The 11286-nt window shown below is 37.3% G+C and overlaps 1 protein-coding gene across 2 annotated transcripts; it reads right to left on the bottom strand.

Moving 5' to 3' along the window:
- Window positions 1–1659: 1659 nt before the first annotated feature.
- On the bottom strand, window positions 1660–9208 carry LOC306860175 (E3 ubiquitin-protein ligase rnf146-like). 2 transcript variants are annotated; one of them, XR_013783366.1, is made up of 3 exons: window positions 8992–9208; window positions 4814–7369; window positions 4547–4684 (listed from the first exon to the last, which is right to left on the bottom strand). XR_013783366.1 is itself a non-coding variant. In XM_079401739.1 (2 exons), exon 2 carries the CDS (start codon window positions 7366–7368, stop codon window positions 6247–6249), a length of 1122 nt encoding a protein of 373 aa, XP_079257865.1. In that variant the 5' UTR covers window position 7369; window positions 8992–9208; the 3' UTR covers window positions 1660–6246. The 2 variants fall into 2 exon arrangements, 1 of the variants encoding a protein (XP_079257865.1); XM_079401739.1 differs by having other exon boundaries at window positions 1660–7369.
- Between the last annotated feature and the right edge of the window lie 2078 nt (window positions 9209–11286).

Raw genomic sequence — 11286 nt, 5'->3', positions numbered from 1 at the left:
TCGCTGCTACCATTTATATCAACATCAGTACCAAATTGCAGGTGAAACTCATCATTTGCCTTTGATCCTATTTAGAACTCATTCCAGAAGGAGGCAAGTTATTTTTGAAGAGAACTGAGAGAAAGAAAATGCACTGACTTTGAATGAAAAAACAGAGGGCAAGAAATTAGTAGCGTCAAATTTGACTCATTTCCAAAGAAAAAACAAAAACAAACTAAGCTTTAAAAAAAATTCAGCAAGGATGCATTAAATGGGGCAAAAGTGACATTTGTTTCCAAATATTTCCCTTTAAAATAAATGCTGCACATTAGAATGATTTCTGAAGGATCATGTGACATTGAAGATTGGAGTAATGATGCTGAAAATTCAGCTTTCATCACAGGAATGCATTTTAAATATATTAAAATAGAAAATATATTTAATATTTCACAATATTACCGTTTTATTTGTATTTTTGATCAAATACATACAACCTTGGTGAGCAAAAAATGTTGTTTATATAATCTGGGGGATGGTCTGAAGTGAGTTTCACATGCTATCGATAGAGCTTGACTTGTTTTGAACCCATATAACATTTAGTTTCACAATAAAATAGTCATATGAACTCAGCTTTAGAAGGTAAGCAAGGGTTGCATGGCATTGCACATAAAAAAAGAGAGAGACAGCTGTCAGTTAAAAAACCCCTCTCCACCTCTAATGACAGGCGTTCTAGACACATCCATTTAGTGCTACACCGCAGACAGGTTAAAAGAGGTTGCTGATTGCATGGTTATATCCAGAGAACTGTCCTCACATCAGGATATAGCTCAGTGCCGTTTACAATACAGACCTGACAGTCACTCCTGATGGCCGTCCGTGCTGACAACTGGATTATTAGACCAACAGTCAGCCTCTGATAGGTTTAGACCGTCAGCTGTTGCTATGGTGGTTCAGATTAAGCATATGTCACATTTTACGTGCAGCTGATTCTGGGGATAAGTTTATTAAATTCTTGTTCCAATCTGTAATAATTAATTTTTTCTTCTGAACACAAAAGATATTTTGAAGAAGGTCGTTATCCAAACACTTTCTGGTGCCCATTGACTTCCATAGCACCCCCCCACGGTAGTAATAAGGGAGCAAAAACTGTTTGGCTACCCACACATTCTTCAAATTATCTTCTCTAGTGCTCAAGAGAAGAAAGAAAATCATATAGGTTTGGAACAATGTGAAGGCGAGTAAATAATGACAATTTTTATTTTAAGGTGGATTATCCCTTTACAGTAGATACAGTAGTAATGAAACTTTTCACATCAGCACTAAACATCACAAGACATTTAATATAAGACTAAAGATTTATTGAGCGTGAATGCATACATGACCCATTAATCCGGCGAAGAATAGAGCAACTCAAAGAGGGTGAGAAAATCACACTCTCAGTCAGTCTGAGACTTGGCAATGTGAACTCCACCAACAGCTGCTGTCAGAGAGAAGATTATCACCTGATCTCCATACTGTCCCTCAGAGCAGCGTAATATCAGCACAGGCAACCAGAACCCCCTTACAGTAGCAAACTGTCTCAAATTCATATTTTGGCTAAATATTATTTGTATTATCTTCTACCTAAACTAAATGCTGACACAGCTCATCTAAAAAAGTTCAAAATTAAGAATTAAATGCTAAAAAGTATTATTTTATTTTGAACAGTAGTGTAGAGTGATACACAAATTATTTTCTTTCTTGTTTATATAATGACAAAATGAGAGGAGAAAAATGCAAACTATTTTTTATATGGAGATCAATAGAGAGAAAAAACACCTATAGACACTACAACGTCAAAACATAAACAGATTCAATAAGCTTACAAAATATGATGAGGTCTACAAATCAAGGTTATGCCCCAAAATTCTATAATTCCACCGAAAAGCATAAATCAGCTTTTGCTTGAACTATTTATGACCTTTTCTTGACCAGAAAAGAGAGAGAGAGAGAGAGAGAGAGATTAGGCCATTCAGATGACCTTACACATTAAACAAAATTGTGTAAAAGTATTCATGCTTAAATGTGCAGCAAAATGCTGAAAACTACGAAAAATCAACTCAAAGGAAAACACATGGGTCTGTAGTTTTGAACATCGAAATGAGCCCAACACTATAACACTCAATATTACAAATTTAGGGAAGAATAACCTGTTTGTCCAACCAATGGCAGTCAGAAAAACTGCTGGGGAAACCTGTTTGAAAACAGTGATTATTATTCTGTTTGGTGACAATACACACCTTTAAGATGAAAGAACTTCAGCCATCTAAACTTTTTAAAAGTGTTTGATAGCTAGGTTTTTTTTTTGGTAAGTTTAAGTTGAAAATAAAACATTATTAGACTGTTTTACAAAAAAAAAAAAAAAAACATTTCAGTTTTACGTTGCATTCAGTGTTACTTGCTGTTTCTTGAAATTATTTGTGAAATTTACCAGCAGTTCCTACAACTTTTTAAAGTGTATAAACAGCCTCAAACCCTGAATATCGTGACTGTAAAACCGTTGACTGGTAAAAAGCAGACTGTGATCTGATCCGAGGGAATGACCCATGCATTCTTGCCGGCGCCGTGACCAGAGCACAGCAGAAAATGAGCCGAGATGTCATCAGCACAGTGAGGTGTCATATGAAAGTTATTAATGATTACACAGACATTACCGAATGAGATCATCTCAGACACTGAGCCAACATGTTCGCTAAATACCGTCAGCCAGAGACAGGGCAATGTCCTTAAATACACACCCACATCCACAAGCATAATAAATACATGTTCGATCCCCAAAGTAAGCCCATAAAGGCCCAAAGCTCGTCCTAAAATATCAGGCTGCCAAGTTTGGTTGAAGCTATGAAGGTGAACAGCGACTATACAAACATTCCCTTTGCCATTCAAGGAGCGAGATGCTTCTGTAGCTCCATCAATCCATCCCCCCTGTAGTGGTGGGATTGAGATGCAATGACGGATGTCTGTCTGGCGGACAAGAGGAAGGGTGTATCATTTGGGTCACCACGGACAGAGTTTAACGAGTTTACTGGAGTGCCGCAGGGGGCTGTCCAAGGAGACGCCTAGGTTGAAGTCTGAAGTCTATGTCTGAAGACTAGAACAAAATCCTCGCCATAATACTGATCACTGAGACGGTCATGGCTATATTCTATGTCACTATATTTGTCAATCCCATTTATCCATACTGTACAGACAGTCATGCATATGCATACACAAATAGCATGATGTCCTATTGTGTCAGTTACATAAATTTGAACTAGTTTGAAAACCCAAAGAAATTCTAATTGGACTCTATCGAGGATAAGCGATAAGTATTTCACTTTTAAATGCATGTATTAAAAATTTTTTAGGAGCAAACTAGCACATAGAGCACCCCAAAGCAAACAAAAATAGTCTAAAATTACCAAAAATCAAATCTCTTCAAAAGTGGACAATAAAACTGTAAAACCACTGCTGATTTGCAGAGTTCGGCCTGAAACTTGTACTCCTGTTAACATCATGTAACCTAATTTACAGGAATAGTTGACCCAAAATTAAAATTTTGCTCTCAGGTTATCCAAGATGTGGAAGAGTTTACTTCGTCACTGGAACAGACTTGGAGAAATTTAAGGATTAAATCACTTTATCACAAATGGATGCTCTGCAGTGAATGGGTGCCGTTAGAATGGGAGTCCAAACAGCTGATAAAAACATCACAATCCATGGTGTCAGTGTATTCTGATGTGAGAAGACAGTACTTTTTCACTGGAGGAAGCGTTATTATAGATTATGTACTAGTATGTTACCATTCACTGCATAGGATCTACTGGTCAGCAAGTGATGTAATGCTAAATTTCAAATATGTTCCAATGAAGAAAATCTCATCTACATTTTGGATAATCTGAGGGTAAATTTAAAGCAATTTTCATTTTTAAGTGAACTATTCCTTTAACAAAATTCACTTACTTTGTGACAGCAAGATATTTTTCACATAAGTTTATGGCCATACCTTTCATTTTAAGACACAGATTGCAATGATAATAAAAGCTGAATCTAAAGTCTGTGTAAATTTTACCCAGCACAGATTGTAGATGGACTAGTTTCAAGCATAATCTGCATATTGCACACAAAAACGGCAAGACCTTTCTAAAACACCTCAACTTCAATCAGCTGGCTTTGAACGGTTTCTGGAAGTCAGGGTGCACAAGATTTTAATTAGTTCATTAAAAAAAAAAATAATCAGTGAGCACTATTCAGGAAGAACTATTCCTATAAGAACTACAGATATTTTAATAGCACCTCTGGTTCAAACCTTAAGAACATAATGTATTCAGAAAGTGTATTCATCTGCAAATCAGTTCTTTCAACTGTCTGCTGGAATGAAACAACTTTGAAGTCCTGATTTCTGAAACTGGGCTTTGGTGGCTAATTCCAGTTTTAGCATGTTTAGACTATGCATAATATTAGTAGGTGGAAAAACGCAAAATAATCAACATTCTTTAAGGTAAGGTAAAGTAAACATTAAATTGAAAAATATACATGAGGACAGTTTGATCTCAGACAGGTAACAGACAACATTTTATTTCTCAGATAAACCTGGTAACAAAACGACACAGTTAAAACAAAAATACACCAAAAAGAAGTTATTCTTGATTTTAGTTTTCATTTTGCCTTGTTGACAACAAAGAACCTGAACAAATGGAGATGAGAATTAGCAGAGTTGAAAATAACATTAAAATTTCAAATCGGATACCTATGCTTGAAAACCATTCTGCGGACTACTTTACAACTACAAATTACAATATCTGATAAAACTCGCCTTTCCCAGAGTTCAAAGCGCCATAGTCCAGGGTTCCATCCTCGCTCACAGCAACACATGCAAATCCAAGAAACAGATAAAGCACACCAAGATGAGACAGAAGAATAAAGACAAGTTGCTTAAAATAAACGCAAATGCACACACACACGACGTTAAAGAGTTTTAAACATCATGAATCACTAGAAGTAGTAAATGTAAGGTTTTCTAATGACTAGAGCGTGTTAAACAGGAATCCTTGGCAAAACTACAATAAATTATTTTCTCGTTAAGTTTTGCATTTGAAATTATGCTGGTTTTGCATCTAACGCTTGTTATTTCACCAAAAACCCCAAAGCTTTCTTACCACTAGCTGCAGATCTAGAAGGCTCTGTACCAGGTGGTGCATAGCAAAATGTTCTTCATTTCCATGAAAATACTGTTTGCAAAATATAAAGTCAGGCATTTTGATCTACAGCACAATTGCGATATTTAAACAATAAAACTAGTAAAGATACAATGTATATGGGTTTCCTACCAAGAGATGCAATTTAATTTTATCATTATTAAAACTATTAAAAAAAATATTTTCTGATGGCATTGCAGAAGCCTCAGGGTAAAAGCTGATATGGCTTCATTACACCACAGCACATTATTACTGTATGACTCCATAACCAATGGATAATGGTGTTGAGCCATTCTAGATGTAATGAAATCTTATGACTGGAAAACAGGAACATGTTTGGGTCATATTTCACCCTAAAATCAAAAGAGGATTTTTTTTTTTTTTTAAATGCATAAAGGTGAAGCCTGTACTATATAGATCATTAAGATTTTTGCATTGTGAAATGGTGCACAATTAAGCAAATTCTCATTACTGCAATAATAATAAACAACTTTTAGATACATTTCTGTAGCATAGTAATAAGAATCAAATGAAAATCAGCACTGAGAATAATAACTAATAAAACAAATCCATTAGAGTAACGAGAGTTTAGCATGAAATGTGTGTAATTGTTATGAAAACAAAAATCTTAATGGTCACAAAAGGCTTAAAACTGGCTTGTGCAAAATATACTTTATACCCTTTTCTTTTAATTTCAGGGTGAAAAGTTGTTTTATTTACAATATTTATTTTCAATTACATGAATGCAAATTAAAGTGTAATGGTTGGACCAATTTACAGTATTCTAGGCATGATAAATGCAAGTTTATTGTAGTTTTGCCTGTAATTTCCATTAAAGAGTAAAGCCCTGGTACAGTCCTCTAAGACTGAAAGAAAAAAGACAAGCACTATTCTTACACTAAAACCATCCGCCCCAAGCCTCCACCCTAATCCAAGACCGTGTTTCAATGATTTGAATGGTTCATTCGTTTCATTTTTTGCATTTCAGAGATTGGTTAGAAATACCCAGCGGTTGTGGGAGTTGGGTAGGAGTTCTGTAGTTGTGCTGCGGTCAGACCTTCGTAACGGTGCACTGACCGTCGGGGCACCCAGAGCGATCGCCGCTATGCGCCGGGCCACCACCAGGGGGCGGTCTGTCCAACTGATGCAGTCTATGCCTACCCTGGGAGCCTTCTGTGTGCTCGTCTTCATCTTCGTCCCCAGCCTGCTCATCTTCATCCTCGCTCGTGCCAGACTCAGATTCGTACCCCGAGGCGTCCGGAGTGGCTGAATCGTCTTCGGCGTCCGCGTCTTCCTCTTCCGTTTCTTGCTCAGCGGGGTTCATATTGAGTTGGGAGAGAGCCTGTACAATCTGATTATCGCCAGAGGAAGCAGGACTGGTCAGGTGACCGCCCAAGACAGTTGGCGGCCTTACGGGAGCAGAGGCAAAGACGCCTTGAGGACGTCCTCCGCTGACTCCAGTGTCCGCTCCATCCGCCGAACTCTCTCGCTCCGCTGTGGCGCCATCTACCATTCCGTTTAAATCCGCAACTGTGGGCACTACAACTGGAACAGTTCCTGATCCCGATGCGGGACTGGGATTGGGATCTGGATCGAGTCTTAATCCGGCCACACCTTTCTTGGGGATGTCCACCACATCCCTCTTCATCCTCCTCCTGCGGCCGTGTTCGTTCCTCCTGTACTGCACCATGTTCTCCAAGTCGGCCACGTACAGGAAGCCGGCGATCAGCATCTCAGCACTCTTCTTGCCCTTGTTGAACGCATTCTCTAGCTCTCGGCTTGTCCGCTCGTCATACTGCCACCATCCGTTACGCCCCTCGTAGTACCAGGCGTGGCCACCAGTTCCCGTCCCGCGTCCGCCTGTCGCCGAAGCCTTCAGCTCCTCGGGCGAGAGCAAAGTGGGACGCTCCAGGAAATCCTCAGGCACTTCCCCTCTACACAGGGCGCAGCGTTTGCTATGCCAGGAAGCTCCTTTCACGCACAGGAAGCAGAAAATATGGTGGCATGGCAGGCGTACGGGGTGGACGCAGCTCTGCAGGCAGATTGCACACTCCGGAATGGGCAGCAAAGGAGACGAAGGGGACGGACTTCCCTCTGTCACAGACCCCCCACTCACCTTCTTGCCTGAAGTCAGGGAGTCCACGGAAAGATTAACCTCGCCGCAACTAGCCATGCTGTCAAGAAAATAAAAATAAAATGATTTCACAGGAAAAGATGCATGGAAAAACAAGTTTGGAGAAATGTGCTGCCTACACAAACTAACGTCAACGGTATGCAAGCAGATGTAACAAACGGGGCACTGTTTACTAAACTATGTTGCCCAAGTCGACAAAAGTCACGAGTAAACAGTGCTAGCTTGAGCTCTGTGTTCATTGTTGCTCTGTTTGATTAAAGCTCTAGCATATCCAGTCTCTCATCTGATAAGTATAACTCCACTTTTATAAGAAAGAGTGCCATGTATTGTCTGTCAATATAAAACCAAAGTCTTGTGCAACACATAAAATAAAAAGAGCTGTTAATATTTGAAAGCACATTCAATGAAACCAGAAGCATAACCAATGAGAGGAAGAACTATACTATGTTGTTCTCTTGACAAGATTTCTTCATTTAAACTCAAATCTTTGTTTACCATTACAGATTTATAAAACTGACTCCAACATAACTGTCTGGCTTGATAGGACAACCTGTGTATGCTCATAACGGCAACCGTCCCAAATCAGATGCAGAAATAATCTAAATATATCATGACCTAAATCCTTTACAACCAAACCATTTACGGGACATTTTATGATGCTGGTACAGAATATACTAGAATATGAGACATTAATGTTAGGTTTGGTTAAACACACTGTTATAATAAATAATAGTAATAAAGTATATTTTTATGGAAACATTTAAATGAATTCCAGCTATATTAGTTATCAAAGGTTAAACTAAAATGACTGACTGGTTGGAACCATCAAATTTACAATAATAGTTTTTAAATAATACAATTAAAGATTAATATTTAACGATTTTCATTTAAAATTCATAAACTTAAATCAATAAAATGCTACATCTACTTACCAAAAAAAATAAAAAATAATCATATAGAATGAAAAAGTAGTATTTGTAAGTATAACATGAATAATAAGCCATTCATATTCAACTGTTTAAATAAATATTGGCCATAAAGAATCAGTTATATGTACATATTTATCAAACATTACACTAAAATGTTTTTAAATGGTTTAAACCTACAGAATAATAATAAAATATTAAACAATTAAAATGTTACAACAGCTAAAAAGGTCAGATAGACTAATAAGTATTTTTTAATAAAACAACATTAATACATAAATATATATATTGTCATGATAAATATAGCAACATATCTGGATTAAATAAACTGGGTTACATTGAGCGGTTAAACTGACTAAATGTTTTGCATTGCATTACAGGCCCAAATCCCTCAACGACTCGAACAAGAATTACACAAATCTATCTATGCACACTTGTAGGTATCATATTAATAAATGATCTGAATTAATGAATGAGATTTGTGCTGATGTTGAGATCAGATCATTGATAGATCAGACTGAGGCCTGTAGCCAGGACAACACCCCGGACCAAAACACAGCAAAAACAGCCTCATTTCACATTAAAATACAGCCATTAACCCGTTTCAAATGATCTTTTTATAAACTAAAAACATCTAAAATCACATATTTTCATCATCAGTTGGGTTACTTGAATAAATCTTCATATATTTGTTGATTTTGCTGCGTCTCGTCTGAATGTCTTTCAGTTCACTCACCTGACAAAATAGTCGAAATTTCGCCTCTTTCTTTCAGCGTCGATCAGATTTGGCTCATCTGCTACTCACCGGATGATCACTCATTGTTCGTTTATTGACTAAAATTGATCTGTAACGTTATTGATCTGAGTTCGCCCGACACAGATGAACACAATAATGTTTTTACGGCTCCTCTGTGATGATGAGACCGCTAAAGTGTGTTCGTGCGCTCCACTCTGCGCGAAACTTGCGCAGAACCTTCAAAAATACATAATCTTGAGACCAGCATAAAAGGTTTTATTATCTAAGTATTTTCACATCATTATTGTTAGGTGCTTAAAAAAAAAACAAGTCCTATTTCGGAACAAACAAATAAATAAATTCCAACAAAACCATGGCCTGCCAGTTTTATAGTACTACCATTGTTCATCAACTCAAACAAGAGTCAGAAATCGGCCTATTTAAAAATTTATAAATTATTTTAAATATTATCCAACAACATACACTTAACAGATTCATTTTATGAATCTTTGTACTACATTACTGATAGATTAAATTACGTTATTTGAAGACATGGCTATGTATTTTGGTATATTTCACATTATGAAATGTACAGGGGTATATAATGACTCACATTTGTTTAGTTATATGTGACCCTGGACCACAAAACCAGTCATAAGGGTTAATTTTTTTGAAATTGGGATTCATACATCATCTGAAAGCTGAATAAATAAGCTTTCCATTGATGTATGGTTTGTTAGGATAGGACAATATTTAATATATATATAAAATCTGGAATCTGAGGGTGCAAAAAAATCGAAATACTGAGAAAATCGCCTTTAAAGTTGTCCAAATGATGTTCTTAGCAATGCATATTACTAATCAAAAATTAAGTTTTGATATATTTACAGTAGGAAATTTACTAAATATCTTCATGGAACATGATCTTTACTTAATATCCTAATGATTTTATCCTAATAATTTTGACCCATACAATGTATTTTTGGCTATTGCTACAAATATACCCTGGTTTTGTGCTCCAGGGTCACATATAGTTTTTAGATGACATTTTTGAAGTTACATTAATGTTTTTATATAAAAAAAATGTTACTTTCATTGATATTGATTTAGTTACAGCACTTAGTTGTATAAAGGATGATTCGTAGCATTTGTAACATCAACTAGTTTCACAAATCTGGATTGTAACATTATGCTGAGACTTGTTGTTAATGACCATATGCGTCCATTTTGTGTTATGCTATATTTTCAAGACAGTGTCACTAGAGGGCACAATAGTATTAGAAAAAAGGAGGCAAACAGCTGCTTGTCCCTTGAGGATTAGCAGCAAATCTGTCTACATAACCAACTAATTCAACTAGAAAAGGAATCTATTTTTATGTGTTGCAAGTAGGTTAAGAGCACATCAGTTGTAGTAGCACGCAGAATCAGAAGTTTTCTATTACTCAGCTATTGAAAACTCAACACCTGGCACAGAGGATTGGATTAAAATGTTGGCATCTTTCCTGTTATGTCCACTGAACTGCATTAATCTCAATTACAGGAGGCAGTACAGTAATAAACAGATCTGTGCCTATCCTAAAATATGATATTCACACTGCACACCTGCAGGATTTTGCTTAAGTAACAGCATGTTCGCCAGACACACTGAAGTCCATAGTCTTGTTCTTCCTATTTTACATTGAAATCTCGTGTCGCTGGATGTTCTTTGTCACATCTGCGCTCAAGGGAATGGTGCTTCCCAGCAGATCAAATAACTCTTCTCGGATTCTTGGGGAAAAATGGTTTTGGTGTCGTGATGCAGAGATAATCACTTGATGCGTGCAATGGTGTGCAATACACGGCATTAAAGGAGAGAAATTCTTAAATTAGAACGGAAAAGAACGCTTTATTCCCCGTGGCTTTGTTACGCTAGGATGGCTGTGTTGTAGTGACTGAGTCTTCAGTGTGTGTGTGTGTTTTTACATGCGTGGGTGCCTTATGCATGAAATCAATGAGTGCTCATTTCCCACAGCTGTTTAGTACGACGGCACACAAACCCTCTCAGTGTGAATGACAGAGATCTTTCACACGAGACCTCACTTCTTCCTCAAGGGGGTTTCTTTCCCATGGTCCATCGGTCTCCATTACACCCCTCGGCTCGCCAAACTTTCCTCTAATTATCACTTTTTCATTTATTGGCACTTCTGAAGTATTTCAGCTTGGGCTCCCCAGGCCCTCGAGGATGATGGTAGTTTATGAACCATCACCTAAAGCACAGGAACTCTCTGCAACGTTTCCCCGGGGATCTCGTTCCTT

The sequence above is a fragment of the Barbus barbus genome (assembly GCF_936440315.1).
Source record: "Barbus barbus genome assembly, chromosome: 41".
In the NCBI taxonomy this organism is placed as follows: Eukaryota; Metazoa; Chordata; class Actinopteri; order Cypriniformes; family Cyprinidae; genus Barbus; species Barbus barbus.
Note: the sequence above shows the minus strand (reverse complement) of the source record. Positions and strands in the feature narration are given on the sequence as shown.

Coding starts and splice junctions, on each gene's coding strand:
- LOC306860175 (XM_079401739.1), bottom strand. CDS start 7,368: ATGGCTAGTTGCGGCGAGGTTAATCTTTCCGTGGACTCCCTGACTTCA.